The 19,321-nt window shown below is 43.3% G+C and overlaps 1 protein-coding gene across 1 annotated transcript in view; it reads right to left on the bottom strand.

Annotated features, from left to right (window-relative positions):
- The window catches only part of LOC143783287 (1,25-dihydroxyvitamin D(3) 24-hydroxylase, mitochondrial-like), a 52,475-nt gene extending 43,592 nt beyond the window's left edge, over window positions 1-8,883 (bottom strand). The window contains exons 1-4 of the mRNA XM_077271694.1: window positions 8,857-8,883; window positions 4,155-4,163; window positions 1,723-1,890; window positions 1,409-1,599 (exon numbers count right to left, since the gene is read on the bottom strand). Of these exons, the coding sequence (XP_077127809.1) occupies window positions 1,409-1,599; window positions 1,723-1,890; window positions 4,155-4,163; window positions 8,857-8,883 (395 nt within the window). The remainder of the gene's footprint in view (window positions 1-1,408; window positions 1,600-1,722; window positions 1,891-4,154; window positions 4,164-8,856) is intronic.
- Window positions 8,884-19,321: the final 10,438 nt, after the last annotated feature.

A 19,321-nucleotide genomic window follows, 5' to 3' on the forward strand; every position in this document is an offset into this window, starting at 1 on the left:
CCACCCCCCCAGGCTCAAGTACAAGTCCCCCCTGTTCATGCAGGTTAGGTGAAATTTCGGTTAACCCATTCACCCGACCCGCAGGAGTGCGATCCCGCCATGACGCATACTCTGCATCACAGGTCGGATTGACACCGACTTTCATGATGCATATGCTGCGTCACAGGTCAGATTGGCATAGACTTTCATGACGCATACGCTGCGTCACAGGTCGGGAAAGGGTTAAAAAGATTTCACCCTCCCTGGAAGCATAGTAATTCCACTCTGCTTTCATTGGTTGTCTTTTTTTTGGAATTATATCTTCTTATGACTTTCATTTTGAGTTTTTTTGCCAGCAATTTCTTGGTATTCTAATGACTTCCAAAGCTGTTCACCTCTAGGAACTCTGAAGGATATAATTAGCAGCACTTGTAAATCTTCTTCACAAGAACCAAATCCAACAGTTTCTACTCTTTTCAGGCACTCTTGCAGTAAGGGAGAATGCTATTTTCCCAACTGGAGTCCTCATTGCGCAAACATACATGTTTTTAACAGATTTCACAGTGCGCTTACTTCAATCTCCTTCCTGAGCTGCTATAAATCCCTCATATGATATTTACAACCTTGTAAAGAGGTGCTTTACATGAAATGAGATATGCTTAACGGCAATGTTCTTAAACTCCAGTCCACAAGAGCCACCAGCCGATCATGATTTCAGGATTTCCTTAGTATTGCCCACGTGATGATTGCATCTCCTGTGAAATACTAAGGAAATCCTGAAAACATGACTTCTTTTTGGCTCTAGAGAACTGGAGTGGGGGAACAAAACTTAAAGGGGACCTGTCAGGACACTCATGCTGCCCAAGCCACAATCATTATTCAGGCACCGGCTGCGTTATTTCAGTTGTGTATGTTTTACTCTGAAATGATGGTGCATTTCAGAGAAAACATACTTTGAAAACACCACCAGGGACTGTGCACCTTAAATGACTAGTCCAAAACGCAAGCCCCTGACTCTTCCGTGGACCAGCTTGTTATATTTTGCTGAAAACTTTTTTGTTGGATACTAGAAGAAAATTTTGCTCACAAGCATTCTTACAATATTTTGTTACAAAAGAAATTCAAAATGTGTCTTTTTCTAATGGCTAATATAACTAGTCATAAAAAAGCTTATCTGTTAACACATACATAGTTATACCAAAAAATCCACAAAACCTAAACCGCACATAGTGGTAGCGATGGAGATGTGTACTTTGGCAGTTTTACCAAGGATTTCAGAGTTGTTTATTCCATACTTTTTTTTTACTTTAATGATAACAGGGCATTTAATCACCTACGATTTGCTATTCACTAACTAAAATATGTATTTATGTAATTAGAATAAATACTTTTTCATAAATAATGTTCTGTAAATTTATTTTGCACTCACAGTGTAAGTAGACCATAAGCTTCATCTCTATATTCTCTATACATTTTCCATGGTTTAATCTCCATTCTTTTGGGATGAATGCTTTCATGTCGTAAAAATGATTCCAGGAGAGCAGGGTCACCAATTTGTACTGACTTAAAAAATCCAAGATTCATCTTAAAAATTCCTCCAAATTTTTGATGATATTTATACTAAACAAGAAACAAAAAGGAAGAGAACAAAACAAAGAATTCCAAAGTTTAACAAGTAAGATAACATTATCATATAACAATTAAAATAATACTAATTATGTAGTTACCATGCAATAAACTTACCATAATTTCATGTTGATTTTGTAGTCCTCCATTCCAAATGACATTTAAGAGGCTTCCAATACCAGGCAAATCAATAGGACCTGGGAGAGAGGAGTAAGGTAATGGTCTTCCTTTTGTAAGGGCAATACTTTCAGGCTGTGTGTGGAAATTTATTTTGTGCACTAAATTCTGAGAAATGCAAGGTGACAAAATCAGTGAGAGAGTCTTCATGGCAGATGCTCAAGATTTAATTCTTCCTCACTCAATATAATATACAGTTGTCTCAAACAGTTTGTGAAAATGGAAAGGGGTGGCATGACAGATCTTTTTTATTTAACAGTTTAAAAAAAAATACAGTAACCTCAAATATGATTGGTTAAGAGATTAAGGGGAAGGGCATGGTCTGGATTTGAATTTAGTCAGTGGTTGCATCAGGATAGTAAGAATTAACTTGCTGTTTCCAAATTAAGAAGATGAACCGGTTCAAGATACTTATGTTCAAGTGCACTTCTTGCCTAAGTAACAAAAGTATTCATAGCTGGAAACTTTCTCCGTACAAAGTTATTTCTAACTTTTCTTAAAATGTAAATCCAGAGCTATTCCAGAAGAATTCTATTATTCTCTATTGTGCTAAACCTTCATCCATTCCATCAAGTAGAAATATTATACAACAAATAAAAACAAATTCAAATTGTAATCCGGTATAATATTCAAATACAATTACAATTTCAATATTTTCATTTTATCAGCTTTGTTACAGACCCCACAAAATAGACGACATTTGATGTTTCTGGTAACATTGGCTCACAATATTTTCAACTCTCAAATATATTATCCAGCGTTCCCAGGATTTAAAGTGGCAATTCACCTCACAATGCATTCTACCCTCCAAAATCATTGTGTATATGGCATCAATATTTTAGATCTGTTGCTGACAATCTCTGCAGAAGCTACAATGGAGGATATAACGATTCACACAACTTTCCAAGAAATACCCATAACTAAGGAAGAGATAATTAGTCAGCTTTGTGTTTGACAGAACTAAAATTAGAAAAGACTTCTAATCTTTAAAAATTCAGTTACGTATATATAGAAATACAAACATTTTAGGTACAATTCCAATGTTTAGGTCTTTAAATGTAATATTATTCTCACTATTGAAAACATTATCTACTGTAGAGGAGCACAAGAATTGTTCTTTGTCTGTAGAGACCAGTAATTAAGACGGAAATCATTCCATCCAGAAGTTCACCCTAAATTTGGGACACTTCACTCACAGTTACTTATTTTGGGCTGTATATAGGCCATTGTTTGATTTTCTAAAATTAGTCACAATTTGTAAACAGTGAACTACTTGAACTTCTTAAACCACCAAGGCTTGTTTTTGTTCTCACATCTAAATAGGTATTCGAGAACGGGACTACTGAACTCACATGAACCAAAAGTGGTGAAAGGACATGGGAACTTACTTGCACAATAGTCTTTTTCTTTGACTATTCACAGAATGTTTGATGTTGTTATAATAGTGGCATATACTAAATTTAGACAAATTCAACAGAAGATTTTTGGTTTTCATTTAGTGCAAATGCCCAAAAAACTATTTTTAGCAACATTTCCATAAAAACTAGGTCTAAAGAGGTGTTTGCAGAGTCCATGAAGAAAAGATCTTTGTTTAGAATTGAATGCTGTATGTTACATATGGCTTCAAGCGAGCTCTAACTACATTGGGCAGTCATTGAAAAGCTTTTTCCGCTTGCATAATAACAAGTGCGTATTACAATAGGTAAAATTGATTTATACAGTACTTTTTAAATGCAATTACTTGTGAATTACATCATGGGAATTAAAAATATATAACTTGAACATTTTAAACATCAAACCATTAAATCTGAAACAGCAAATAGGTAAAAATGACAGCCACCAAGAGACTACTAAATAAGTAAATATCTACTAATGTCGGAATTTTTTTGTTTTTTAACATGACTACAACCTTTCTTTACCTTTCAAATATGTTGGCTACATGATTTTGTGCACCTCACCCACTTTTAACCTCTTCCCAGCTTACACCTTCTCAACCATTCTAAATATTTCAAATCTGATGTGTCACCTCATGTGGCAATAACTTTGGAATGCTTCTAAATATTCCAGTGAGCTAAAACTATTTTTTGTGATACACTGTAATTTGCTAGTGGTAAATTTAGGTCAAGAAAAGTTGTGCTTTTAATGATATTATATATCAAAATGTGGCAATATTTTAGAAAAAAAAATAGCAATTTTGAAGATTTTTATTTGTATGGCTTTAGAGCAGATAGTCATTTCACACAAAATAGTCAATGAAGAGGATTAATTAATATGTCTATTTTATATTGGCAATCACAAGACTGTAGGAGAAATCAGCACAAATAGGGTCTTATCCGATATACAAAATTAGGTTTTACTCAGAGTAAACTAACCTGATGTATCTGTTGAGAAAGCATGGAATGTGAACATCAGCTGCAGTAGATCCACAGGTCAGTCAGTGACCATTAGACATCAAATGAAAGGATATTTGTGGATGGTTTCTGCGCCGTTAGATGAACTGAGATGAATATTTTGGTCTAATGAGTGACAAGGTAGTGGTTTATTTGATGCGTTTCAAAGTACAAAATTACTTCTTCCTCAGGACTGACCACATGTATACAAATAATGTAGGGTTACCATTTAAATAGGTAAATGTTTTGAATGTGGGCTTCAACTCAAACACATGACAGAAGTGACATGTCATCTCAGTTCATCCAGCTGCACGGAAACCATCCACAAATATCCTTTCATTTGATATTTTACATTGGCATCAATCTTCAATGGCTTTATTTTTTTACTAAACATTTGCCAATCACAAATTCGGCACAAATGTAACACATTCGGATTTGTCTTCGCTTTTCCATGTATTTTAACTTAACGATGGCAAAATTGAGTCACAGTTTGGTAAATCATCGCATTTCCACAAATGCTTTTGTTATTACATTGGCTAGGATGGTGGGGCTGTATGATAAGCGGGGGAGATGGGGTGATGTGTTTGATGAGGGGAAAGGGTGTTGAGTAGTGTTGAGCGATACCGTCCGATACTTGAAAGTATCGGTATCGGAAAGTATCGGCCGATACCGGCAAAGTATCGGATCTAATCCGATACCGATACCCGATACCAATACAAGTCAATGGGACTCAAGTATCGGACGGTATCCCTGATGGTTCCCAGGGTCTGAAGGAGAGGAAACTCTCCTTCAGGCCCTGGGATCCATATTAATGTGTAAAATAAAGAATTAAAATAAAAAATATTGCTATACTCACCTCTCCGACGCAGCCTGGACCTCACCGAGGGAACCGGCAGCATTCTTTGCTTAAAATGCGCGCGTTTACTTCCTTCCGTGACGTCACGGCTTGTGATTGGTCGTGTGCCGCCCATGTGGCCGCGACGCGACCAATCACAGCAAGCCGTGACGTAATTTTCAGGTCCTCAATGCCTAATTCTAGGCATTCAGGATTTTAAAATTACGTTCCGGCTTGTGATTGGTCGCGTCGCGGTCACATGGGCGACGCGACCAATCACAAGCCGTGACGTCACGGGAGGCAGGAAACGCGCGCATTTTAAAATTATGTCACGGCCTGTGATTGGTTGCGTGCCGCCCATGTGACCGCGACGCGACCAATCAGAGCAAGCTGTGACGTAATTTCAGGTCCTGAATGCAGAATTAGGCATACAGGACCTGAAATTACGTCACGGCTTGCTGTGATTGGTCGCGTCGCGGTCACATGGGCGGCACGCAACCAATCACAAGCCGTGACGTAATTTTAAAATGCGCGCGTTTCCTGCCTCCCGTGACGTCACGGCTTGTGATTGGTCACGTCGCCCATGTGACCGCGACGCGACCAATCACAAGCCGGAATGTAATTTTAAAATCCTGAATGCCTAGAATTAGGCATTGAGGACCTGAAAATTACGTCACGGCTTGCTGTGATTGGTCGCGTCGCGGCCACATGGGCGGCACGCGACCAATCACAAGCCATGACGTCACGGAAGGAAGTAAACGCGCGCATTTTAAGCAAAGAACGCTGCCGGTTCCCTCGGTGAGGTCCAGGCTGCGTCGGAGAGGTGAGTATAGCAATATTTTTTATTTTAATTCTTTATTTTACACATTAATGTTGTTTCGATACCGATACCCGATACCACAAAAGTATCGGATCTCGGTATCGGAATTCCGATACCCGCAAGTATCGGCCGATACCCGATACTTGCGGTATCGGAATGCTCAACACTAGTGTTGAGAGGTTAGAGAAGTTGCTCCTTTTAGTTCTGCAAGTGAACTTGAAATCAATCTTCCAGCGTTGAACTAGATTGTGCAAAAACTATGCAGCAGCCTCAGGAGGCCTCATTTGCTACTCCAAATCATTTGTGATAAAATTGTGTTTCATTGACAAATCAGAAGGTCAGATTTTCATTTATATATCGTTAGGCCTTTTATTGGGGTGCAGCTATGAGGCCCAGTTGGCTACTCCCAATCATTTGTGATAAATTTGTGTTTCATTGACAAATCAGAAGGCCAGATTTCCACTTAAAAATCATTAGACCTAATATTGTGATGCAAACAAGAATCCCAATTAGCTAATAAAAATCGTTTGTGATAAAACTGTTTTTCAGTGACAAATCCGAAGGCCTGATTTCTACTTAAAAATCGTTACTCCTAATATTGGAGACCAGTGAGGAGGCCCAATTAGCTAATCTAAAACATTTCTGATAAAACAGTGTTTTAGTGGCAAACCAGAAGGACAGATTTCCACTTAAAATCATTAGACCTAATATTGGGGTGCAGCCACGAGGCCCAATTAGCTACTTAAAATCATTTGTGATAAAACAGTGTTTCATTGACAAAAAAGAAGGCGAGATTTCAACTTAAAAATCATTAAGCCTAATATTGGAGTCCAGCGAGGAGGCCAAATTAGCTAATCCAAATCGTTTGTGATAAAACTGTTTCAGTGGTAAACAAGAAAGCCAGATTTCCACTTGAAAATCATTAGGCCTAATATTGGGGTTCAGCCACAAGGCCCAATTAGCTATTGAAAGCAGTTTGAGATAAAACTGTGTTTCATTGATAATTCAGAAGGCCAAATTTCCACTTAAAAATAGTTGGGAATGATATTGGAGTGCAGCCATGAGGCCTAATTAGCTACTTCAAATCATTTGTGATAAACCTGTGTTTCATTGACAAAAAAGAAGGCCGGATTTCAACTTAAAAATCATTAAGCCTAATTTTGGTGTGCAGCCTAAAGGCCCAAATACCTAATCCAAACAGTTTGTGATAAAACTTTGCTTCAGTGACAAACCAGAAGGCCAGATTTCCACTTAACATAAGTTCAGACTAATATTGGGGTGCAGCCCGAGGCCCAATTAGCTACTCCAAATCATTTGTGATAAAATTGTTTTTCAGTGTCAAATCAGAAGGTGAGATTTCCACTTACAAATTGTTAGACCTAATATTGTTGTGCAGCTTAGAGGGCCAATTCGCTAATACAAATCATTTGTGAGAAAACTGTGTTACAGTGGAAAATTAGGAGGCCAGATTTCCACTTTAAAATTATTAGGCCTATTATTGGGGTGGAGCCTGGAGGGCCAATTAGCTAGTCCAAATACTTTGTGATAAAACTGTGCTGTGTATCAGTGGCAAATGAGAAGGCCAGATTTTCACTTACAAATAGTTAGTTATAACAGAGTTGTTCAGGCACACTAAGAAAATACATACCAATTGTTCATTTAATGACAGGTGACTTACAACTATCGGTGTAAGTTTGTTAAACAGCAGGTTACAAGAGTGGAAGGCTACTTAAAACAATAGTGGGTAAAAGCGAAGTCGTGGTGGAAGCGGGAATAGGCTTGGTGTTCGACGTGTATGTGGGTTAGGTGTTAATTTTAGTGAAAGATAAACTGAACAAACACTGTCTCATCCTGGCAGCACGATGGCTCAGTGGATAGCACTGCATGCTTGCAGCGCTGGAGTCCTTGGTTCAAATCCCGCAAGGAGTTTGTATATTCTCCCTGTGTTTGTGTGGGTTTCCTCCGGGTTCTCCGGTTTCCTCCCACATTCCAAAGACATACAGATAGGGAATTTAGATTGTGAGCCCCATCGGGGACAGCGATGATAATGTGCACAAACTGTAAAGCACTGTGGAATATGTTAGCGCTATATAAAAATAAAGATTATTATTACTATTATCTAAAGACCACTGACAACATCTGTTACTGGACAAACTATTCGACTCCCTTTCTTTGGCAGCCCCACATCGGTCCGCCTTGTAGACGAGTCTCAGAAAGAGCATGTGCAACAGTGGATGGCAAGAACTGTATCAAGTGGCCTCTGCTCTTCTTTCTCTACCTTAACATCGCACACAGTACAATTCTCAGAGGTGGCACTAGAATCACCATTTTTCCCCCTCGTCATAAATTTCCAAAACTCCCAACTGACTGTGGGAAGCCACAGATGGGCAATTCTGTGGAGCTGTTCACATATTCTATTCCATGGGTATCAGAGGTCTGCTCTAAGGAATCACGGAATTCAGAGGAGGCAAGCATCTGCACTGATGCCCCAATTTTTTTCATATTGGATACTTTGCTGGATGAAGAGATGTCTGAGCAAAATCCAGACCCTCGTCAACAGATGTCAACCGCCAAGAGTTAACATGATCCTGAGGAGGTTGCTTTGCATTTTCCCACCCAGACACAAAATGATGCAGCCACAACAAGCACAGCATCCTCAGCCCCAACTCAGCCAACACCGGTCACGAATGTGCAGTTCACATGGGCGGAAAGTGCTGCCAAGCCTGGGCCTTTTTTGAGACTGGTAATGATGACCCAACACGTTATCTGTCAAAGTTTCAAATAAAACTCAGCAGAGGCAAGAATTGCAATAATTTGACAACTACATGTATGAACCGACACATGCACGATCAACATGCCTTAGTGTGGGAATCTCACTGCACTAAAAATGCAGACTAGTGGGCCTTGCCAACGACTGGTCATCCTATCTACCCCGATGTAGAAATACTTGGCACTCATATAGGTGTATTCAAGAACTTATTTATTGAATGAAGAAATTCCAAAAGATTAAGACATTTTTCAGTCAATACCTGACCTTCCTCAGCAGTGTTGAGCATTCCGATACTGCAATATCGGGTATCGGCTGATATTCATGGTATCGGAGTTCTGATACTGAGTTCCGATACTTTTAGTATATCGAATACTGGAATTGCAAGTTCCCATAATTAGTGTTGAGCGATACTGTCCGATACTTGAAAGTATCGGTATCGGAAAGTATCGGCCGATACCGGCAAAGTATCGGATCCAATCCGATACCGATACCCGATACCAATACAAGTCAATGGGACTCATATATCGGATGGTATTCCTGATGGTTCCCAGGGTCTGAAGGAGAGGAAACTCTCCTTCAGGCCCTGGGAACCATATTAATGTGTAAAATAAAGAATTAAAATAAAAAATATTGCTATACTCACCTCTCCGACGCAGCCTGCACCTTACCGAGGGAACCGGCAGCGTTGTTTGCTTAAAATTCGCGCTTTAACTTCCTTACGCGAAGTCCCGGCTTGTGATTGGTCGCGCGCCGCCCATGTGGCCGGGACGCAACCAATCACAGCAAGCCGTGACGTAATTTCAGGTCCTTCAGGATTTTAAAATTACGTTCCGGCGTTGTGATTTGTTGCGTCGCGGTCACATGGGCGACGCAACCAATCACAAGCCGTGACGTCACGGGAGGCAGGAGACGCGCGCATTTTAAAATGCGCGCGTGTCCAGCCTCTCGTGACGTCACGGCTTGTGATTGGTTGCGTCGCCCATGTGACCGCGACGCAACCAATCACAACGCCGGAACATAATTTTAAAATCCTGAAGGACCTGAAATTATGTCACGGCTTGCTGTGATTGGTTGCGTCGCGGTCACATGGGTGACGCAACCAATCACAAGCCGTGACGTCACGGGAGGCTGGACACGCGCACATTTTAAAATGCGCGCGTCTCCTGCCTCCCGTGACGTCACGGCTTGTGATTGGTTGCGTCGCCCATGTGACCGTGACGCAACCAATCACAACGCCGGAACGTAATTTTAAAATCCTGAAGGACCTGAAATTACGTCACGGCTTGCTGTGATTGGTTGCGTCCCGGCCACATGGGCGGCGCGCGACCAATCACAAGCCGGGACTTCGCGTAAGGAAGTTAAAGCGCGAATTTTAAGCAAACAACGCTGCCGGTTCCCTCGGTAAGGTGCAGGCTGCGTCGGAGAGGTGAGTATAGCAATATTTTTTATTTTAATTCTTTATTTTACACATTAATGTTGTTTCGATACCGATACCCAATACCACAAAAGTATCGGAATACCGGTATCGGAATTCCGATACAGCAAATATCGGCCGATACCCGATACTTGCGGTATCGGAATGCTCAACACTACCCATAATGCAATGACCCAGTTTGATTTGATTCAGCCAATGAGGAATCCTAAGAAGTGTGGGCACATCCTGTTATGCATGTTAGGCATTTAAGTAATGGCATGGCTGTGACTGGCTGCTGAAATGATGTCATGATGCACTATAAAAGCCGCCGCCGCCATTTTGGGTTCACTCTGCTGTGAATTCAGTTAGGGACAGGACGCTGCTGTTCTGATTGAGGGACAGTTTGAGATAGCGATTTGCTTCATTGTGCTTTACCCTGGCTACTTTAGCAACCGCTGTGTGAGAAGCTTTTTTTTGCCTTGCAGCACTGTTCACGGCTGTCTGCAAAGTCTCTGTGTGTGAGTGCAGCTCACGCTATAGTCTGTTGTGCAGCCACATCTGGTTGTATTCCGCTCAGCGTGCATCACTGCCTCATACTGTTACATTATCCTTTTTTGCATTAGTGCTGCTGCACTATTTTCCTGATTTTTCCTATTAGTGTGGTTCCATCCGTATCTAGCTAGATTGCGTGCAAACACTATATAGGAGTAGATAGAGGAGCTTTTCTGCAGCCTTGCAGTGCTGTTCATGGTTGTCTGCAAGGTCTCTGTGTGTGAGTGCAGCTCACGCTGTAGTCTGTTCTGCAGCCACATCTGGTTGTAATCCGCTCAGCATGCGTCACTGCCTCATACTGTTACATTGTCCATTTTTGCATTAGTGCTGCTGCACATTTTTCCTGAACTCTCCTATTAGTGTGGTTCCATCCAAATCTAGCTAGATTGCATGCAAATACTATATAGGAGTAGATAGAGGAGCTTTTCTGCAGCCTTGCAGCACTGTTCACGGCTGTCTGCGAGGTCTCTGTGTGTGAGTGCAGCTCACGCTGTAGTCTGTTCTGCAGCCACATCTGGTTGTAGTCCGCTCAGCGTGCGTCACTGCCTCTTACTTTTACATTCTCCTTTTTTGCATTAGTGCTCCTGCACATTTTTCCTGATTTCTCCTATTAGGGTGGTTCAATCCGTATCCAGCTAGATTGCGTGCAAACACTACTGTATATAGGAGTAGATAGAGGAGCCTTTCTGCAGCCTTGTGCCCTGCAGCCCCAGCCAGATTAGTAATAGCCTATTTTTTGGAGCCTCATCAATTGCATTGTAGGTTACCTTCCTGCATTGCAATAGCTACAAAAAGTTTGTGATACTATCGTTTTGACATCCTTGGGCACATCCATTTTTTTTGTTAAAAAAAAACCTAAATAAAGTTTACCAAACACACCACTTTACAGTTGTGTAGGCCACATTAGCTCATATTAAAGTCTTGTCCACACATTCTAAAATTAGTGTTTCTTATACCTGTTAGCAGCTCTTCAGGAATAAGCACACTAAGCCCTTAGTACTTTTCTGCTTATCTTTATCAGTCTACCAAGATGAGGAAGGCAGGGAGTAAGGCACGTGGTCCTGGGCGTGGAGTTTCTGCAGGGAGAGGACGTGGGGATTCTGTGCCTCCTGTGGGCACCAGTGACTCAGCATCCCCCAGTTTTACCAGGGAACAGTCCTTTATGCGCAGGTTTGTAGGAGCTCGCCGTACCCCACTGCTGTGGGACGAACAAATTGAAGCCGTTGTCGGATGGATGGCAGCTAACACATCAACTTTAATTAGTGCCACATCCTCTCAGGTCCAGAGCACTGAAGAGCACCCATCTATCTCTTCACCACCTGCCAAATTGCCCAGGCAGTCAGAGAGCCCTAGACAGGAGCCATCTCTACTTCTGTTCTCTGAATCTCTTTGCTTGGAAAGAGGGGGCCAGCCAAGCAGCATTCGAGAAATTGAAGAAGAGGCAGTATGCAGTGATGTGAAACTGCTTTGTGTCTCTGAATCTGAAGAGGCAGGTGGGCCAGTACCTATGGTCAGCACACCTCAGTATGCATCTGATGATGAGACTCAGGTGCCACTTTCTGGTACTGTGCTGCCGAGGCTACCCAGGAGAAGCAGTCGTTTAAAGAGGGTAGTGTAGATGATGAGTTCCTTCACTCATCATGGTGTGAGGTACAGGAAGGTGGTGGGAGCAGCGCTGAGGAAGAGATTCCCTGAATGGCCCAAAAAGAAGGGAAAGGGAGGGGGCAGACTGGGTTGCCTGTAGCCTCCACTTTGGTGCCCGTTAGGAGCATGCCTCTTCCACAACCCAAAACGGGCGCTCCCAAGACTTGCAGCGCCTGGTCCTTTTTTGACACAGTTGCAGATGACATTTGCTTTGTCAAATGCAAGCTTTGTAATCAGAAAGACAAAAGAGGGAAAAGTGTCACCAACCTCAATACCACAAATATGTGGAAACATGTGCAGACCAAGCATGTGGTGAATTTGCAAAGACACACTGAAGACCTAGGCCAACCTACAGCACCACCTACCACCTCTTCAGCTTTTGTTGTAGCTTCTTCCTCCAGCTCACACACAGCTGGTTCGGCTTCCTCACAGGATCACCATGGAAGAACCTCTGGCACTGTTGTACAGAGACACAGTGTAATTCCACCAACAGCACCACATTCCCTGTCATCCTCACACTCCCAGGCCTGTCTACAGCCATCGGTAGCACAGGCATGGGAGAAAAGGCACTCCCGAGCACAGGCTCTGAATGCTGGCATTGCAAAACTACTGTCCCTTGAAATGCTCTCATTCAAGCTGGTGGAGACTGACACCTTCCGTAACTTCATGGCATTGGCAGTCCCACAATACAACATGCCCAGCTGTTTTTATTTCAGCAGGCAAGCATTCCCTGCCCTGCAAAAGCATGTGGAGGGAAACATTAAACATGCGCTACTAAATGCAGTAGCAAGGTCCACCTGACCACCAATGCGTGGACCAGTAACCATGGACAGGGACGATACCTTTCCCTCACTGCCCATTGAGTAAATGTGTGGAGCCGGGTACAGATCTTGAGAGTGGCGCTGTACGTGTTCTGCCAACTCCAAGGAATGCAGGAATCCAGTCTGTACACATTGATTCCTCCTCATACTCCAGGTCCTCTGAATGAGCGCTGCAGGAGCCGTCACAGTCTACCTCCACATGGACCCGTGAAAGCTTACCTGTTACAACCGATACGAGCACAGCCATGGCCAAACGTCAACAGACCGTATTGAAATTAATTTCTTTGGGAAATTAAAACCACACAGCGCAGGGGCTCTGGAATGCCATCAAGCAGCAGAGCGAAGTGTGGTTTGTGCCAGCGAATCTCCAGCCAGGCATTGTAGTATGTGACAATGGCTGAAATCTGGGGGCAGCTCTGGTCCTAGGCAACCTCACTCACATCCCATGTCTGGCACATGTGCCCACCTTGGTCATGCAGAGTTTTTTGAGGGACTATCCGGATCTTGATGCACTGCTGCACAAGGTCCGCCTAGAGTGCGCTCACTTGCGGCGTTCCAGCATGGCAAGATCATGCATTGCAGCTCTGCAGCGCCGATTCTTCCTTCCGGAACAGCGCATCATATGTGACCCACCCACCATGTGGAATTCAACTTTATGTATGTTGGAGCGGTTGGGTGAGCAGCAGGCAGCAGTAATAGAGTACCAGCTGCATCAGGCGCAAAGAAGTCGCACTCCGTGGTGCTCAGACTTCACAACAACTCAGTGGGCCACTATGAAGGATGTCTGCCAGGTTTTGCATGCCTTCGATGATTGCACGCGGACGGCGAGTGCAGATGATGCACTAGTCAGCATGACTATCCCCCTTATCTGTCTGCTTGAAAAAACACTGCAAGCACTAAGGGATGAGGTTGTGGAAGAGGTGGAGGATGAGGAGTCACAAATATCATCTGCTTCTGGACAGTCTAAGCAATGTGGTTCCTCACAAAGGCCTAGGCAGAGGACACTTTGTGAGGAGGAGGAGGAGTCAATGGAGGAGGAAGACATCTGTCCAGAGGAGGGAAGTACACAATGCTCTAGTAGTCAGAATGTAGAGTGAGGGTGGGGTGATGCAGAGCAGGCAGAGATGACGTCTCAAGCAGGGGACAGTGTTTCTTGGCCAGTTGGCAGTCTGCAGCACATGGTTGATTTCATGCTGCAGTGCCTGTGAAATGACCGCCGCATCGCCCACATTCTCAACATGGCTGATTATTGGGTGTATACCCTCCTAGATCCTTGCTACTGCTATTATCGCTATTATGTTTGTAATAAAGATTGAGACAAATTTGCTTTATCTTACTCTGAATGATTCATTATTATAGTTAACCATGAGTCATAAGACACCTAGTCCTGTAGTGATAATCCACTGGTGATAAATCACTGATTTTATTGAAACAGCAACACAGCTCAGAAACTGACACATAACTGGAATCATGGTCTCAGACCCTACAATTCAAAGCTTGCTTCTGTTTATAAATGAAAGTATGATTCCTATGTTTGTCATTTTTTCTTTATAGTGAAATCTCCTTAATCCTGAAACTTAAAACATGTATCTACTTACCAAATTGTGCACATTGTTTAAAATATTTTTCTGAGCCCGCTTCATTGCTCCCACAGTCAGCATTAGGCCGGTGTCACACTTGCAAGTGCAATGCGGGAAACTCACGCAAGTCTCTCGCATCAATACCCAGTACAGCCACAGCACTCGGGACCGGAGCGTTCAGCTCCATAGAAATACATGCAGCTGCATATTCTGGTCCCAAGTACCGGCTGCAGTGCCGGGTATTGATGCCTGAGACTCGTGCAAGTTTCTCGCATTGCACTCACAAGTATGACCCCGGCCTTAGATGTGTCACCTAAATACAGCGGTCAGTTGTACATGCTTGCTACTGGGACATGATTCTACCAACATTTTTTGGTCCCATCCTATTTGTTATTGGCACGTGGCCTTTTACCTTTTTATTTTATGTTAATATTTTTAATAGAAAATAACATCGTTTTTAACACTAAACTCATGTTTACCTACTAAAATGTGCTCGTTGTTTGAAATAATTTTTTGAGTCCGCTTTATTTCTCCAAGTCTAAAATTTGACATGTGCACACACCTCCAGAAAACAGTAGACAGTTACACATGCTTGCTTGTGGAAGTGATTCTATCTCCATTTTTTGGTCACCTCCTAATTAGTAAAGTCTTTTTTTCTTCAACTTTAATATAAAAGGAATCTTTTTATTTTTAGAATACCTTATCATCTCCAGAAACTGTACATTTCATGACCATACTGCTGCTGTTGCGTGTTTGATAGCAGTTGTGAGCCTACATGTAGTATATTTGCAAACTAGAATTTTAGGTTTTAAGAAATTACTTTTTATTTTGCTTGAACAGTCATTACTTAAAATTAAGTATAAAAATAAAAAGATTTAAAACACACAAAAAAAAAAACAATGAGAGATTAAGGGTTCACAACTTTTTGACGAGTCACATTTAACATTTGTAGGTACCAGAGCAATACTGCTGGCTGATGCTTCAAATTAATTTCTGCACGTGTAGCAACTTCTTTATTTAGAGTTACGCTTTATTGTCAAGGGTGGTACACATTTAAACCAAAAACAGGTTACGTTTTACAGCAACAAAGAGGAGCTAGAGGACTGCAGTGTCTGACTTCACATACTCTGGCATTGAATAGAAGCATTTCTCCCTCTTATTAAATGGTGGTGGTTTCTTTCAGGAGTTAAGCTGCTCAGGCTTGAGTTTCTGTAGCTTCCTGGAAGTTCTCAGTTGTGCAGCATCAGTCACTCCCCTCTGATGGAGGATTTGGTATGCAATAAAGGACTTTAAAGGAGAGTTGTTCTGTGACTGTTGCTTGGAGTTTTGGCTGTGTGCATAATCCCATCCTCTTCTATTTTTGTATACCTTCCTAGAGGTGATGTTATCGAGGTTATCTTCAGTCATTGAGGCTGTGTTCCCAGCCGGCCTGAACTGCTGTGACCTCAGCACAGTGGGAAAAATTCAGTGATAAAATCATCGCAGTTCAAGCTCAATGACCACTGCAGGTGACCATGAGAATTTCTCACCATGATCTGCAGTGAAGTCATTGAGCTTGAACTGCGGTAAACTCAGTGACTTTTTCCCGCCATGCTGAGGTCACCATAGTTCAGCCCGGCTGGGAACGCAGCCTCAATGACCAGAGGTACCCTCGATGACATCGCCGCTAGTCACTGAGGCTGCATTCACAGCAGCTCATTCATCAGTGGTTCTGGATGGTTGCATCTTGGCACCATCCAGGTTGAAAATTATTAATCCCCTAGACATGGATTATGGCATGGAACAGAATGACCGACAGGTGAGGGATGTGGTTGTTTTTATTTTTGTTTTATTACAGAAGATGAGGGATTCAGTGGAATTAGGCATTAGATGAATATAACTGTGTTTGTTATTTTTAAATAAAAATGGAAAAGGGTGTTTAGTAGTGTTGAGCGATACCTTCCGATATCGGAAAGTATCGGTATCGGATTGGATCGGCCTATACCGGCAAAATATCGGATCTCGCCGATACCGATACCCGATACCAATGCAAGTCAATGGGACGAATATATCGGAATTAAAATAAACCCTTTCTTTCCTTGTAGGTTCATTCTCCATGAAGGAAAACAACTTAGAATAATGTAGGATGTATTGGGGGAGGTGGCGGAGACATTAAAGGCATAGAGGTTTAGCCCAATCAAATAGAATAGCAGGAATTTTATTTTTTTTAAGATGTTCGGAGTTACAAAGATATTGACTATGTTAAGAATTTTTTTATTTTGTCAGATATTGATGTGTCACTACTTCCACGCCCTTCACCTTTATTTTTACTTCTCCCACACTTTCTTCTTCATCATCATCAGCATCTTTGACATCAACTTCTTCACCTTATTCATCTTCTTCTTCATCTTCTACCTATTATTTTTTTTTGTTACATTCTTCATATTCTTTTTATTCAACTATTATTCTTCTTCATATTCTACTTCATCATATTCTTATTTGTGACAGGCATTCCTGTAGTTGTTATCTATAAAAGTTTGAAGATTACTCCTTCTGTTCTGCCTGTCACAAAAGAGTTACATTTGTCCGCGTTCAGTTTGGACTGCAGCATCAGGCTTTATAAAGGGGCACCACGAGGAGGAATGGACTCACCCCCATACACTGCTTAGTCTTCTTCTGCTTATAATTTAGATAATATCTTTTGCTCTGATATTTAGTGTTATGCTTAATGTTCTTCTGCTCTTTGTTCTGCAGCTTCTTGTTCTTCTGCTTCTCAGTCTTCCATGTCGTCGTCTCCAGGGTCGTCATCTCCGGGGTCGTCGTCGTCGTCATCGGGGTGGTCTTCAGGGTCATCGTCATCTCACTGGTTGTCGTCTCTGGTGTCGTCGTCATCTTAGGGGTGGTCTTCCGGGTCATTGTCTTTAGGGTCTTGAACTTGGAAATGTAGCAGAAGGTACAAGAAGGCTGAGAAAATGCCAAGAACCAGCTGACGGTACTGGAACCCGGATGGGTAGCCGAAGGTCCAAGAGCCAATGGAACTACCGAGGACCAGCTGACGTTACTGGAACCTGGTTACTAAGCAGGAGGTACCCGTGCCAGAAAGCACTACCAAGGACCACCTGACGTTGGTGGAACTCGGATACCCAGAAGGAGGCACCTAAGCCAAAGGCTCTGCCCAGAACCAGCTGACGGTACTGGAACCAGGATGGGGAGCAGAAGGTACAAGAGCAAAAGACACTGCTGAGAACCAGCTGACAGTACTGGAACCCGGAAGGGTAGCCGAAGGTCCAAGAGCCAATGGAACTACTGAGGACCAGCTGATGTTACTGGAACCCGGTTACTAAGCAGGAGGTACCCGTGCCTGAAAGCACTACCAAGGACCACCTGACGTTGGTGGAACTCGGATACCCAGAAGGAGGCACCTTAGCCAAAGGCTCTACCCGGAACCAGCTGACGGTACTGGAACCAGGATGGGGAGCAGAAGGTACAAGAGCAAAAGACACTGCCGAGAACCAGCTGACGGTACTGGAACCCGGATGGGTAGCCGAAGGTCCAAGTGCCAATGGAACTACCAAGGACCAGCTGATGTTACTGGAACCCAGTTACTAAGCAGGAGGTACCCGTGCCTGAAAGCACTACCAAGGACCACCTGACATTGGTGGAACTCGGATACCCAGAAGGAGGCACCTTAGGCAAAGGCTCTACCCGGAACCAGCTGACGGTACTGGAACCAGGATGGGGACCTATTCAAGCTTGTCTTCCTAGAGCCCCAACTAGCAGTGTTGGAGCAATGGGTCAGCAGGGGGAGCAGAGTGTAGGCCGAAGCCTGCACTGGAGGCATTTGGAGGTCTGTTGTGTCTGCATGGCATTTGCAGGACACGATGCCGGCTACACAGCAGGGGAACAGCAGGCGTTGCTGAACCCCACTGACAGATTGGCGGGTGTTTTGCTCTGTGCAGCCAGCCCTTCCGGGCACCAACTGGCGGTGTTAGAGTCCAGGGTCAGCAGGAAGAGCAGAGAGAGCAGAGTGTAGGCCGAAGCCTGCACTGGAGGCAGTTTTAGGTCTGTTGTGTCTGCGTGGCGTTTGCAGGACACGATGCCGGCTACACAGCAGGGGAAAAGCTGGCATTGCTGAACCCCACTGACACATTGGCGGGTGTTTTTCTCTGTGCAGCCAGCACTTCCGAGCACCAACTGGTGGTGTTAGAGCCCAGGGTCAGCGGGAGGAGCAGAGGAGGAGAGTGTAGGCCGAAGCCTGCACTGGGGGCAGCTTTGTGTCTGCGTGGCGTTTGCAAGACACGTTGCCGGCTACACAGCAGGGGAACAGCTGGCGTTGCTGAACCCCACTGACACATTGGTGGGTGTTTTTCTCTGTGCAGCCAGCCCTTCTGGGCACCAACTGGTGGTGTTAGAGCCCAGGGTCTGCAGGAGGAGCAGAGTGTAGGCCGAAGCCTATTTGAACCAATTTTAAAGGTAACCTTTAACAACCCCTCAGGTGTTAAAAACTAGAAGAGCCACCTTGTGCAGCAGTAATGCACAAGTCAAAGGTTGCTCTTTTAATTTTGTTCCTTGCACACGCTGAATGAAACACGTATAAAATGTAGCCCCTTATACAGTCTAACTGACTTGGAGGCGGGAGTTCCCTTCTTAATGAGATGCAGCACAGCTGTCAAAAATACCACCTTGGTGCTGGGTGTGGCCTCCTGAGCATCGCATTTTGCTGTACAGGAGTCT

This window comes from Ranitomeya variabilis, chromosome 6, assembly GCF_051348905.1.
Source record: "Ranitomeya variabilis isolate aRanVar5 chromosome 6, aRanVar5.hap1, whole genome shotgun sequence".
NCBI classification, from domain to species: Eukaryota; Metazoa; Chordata; class Amphibia; order Anura; family Dendrobatidae; genus Ranitomeya; species Ranitomeya variabilis.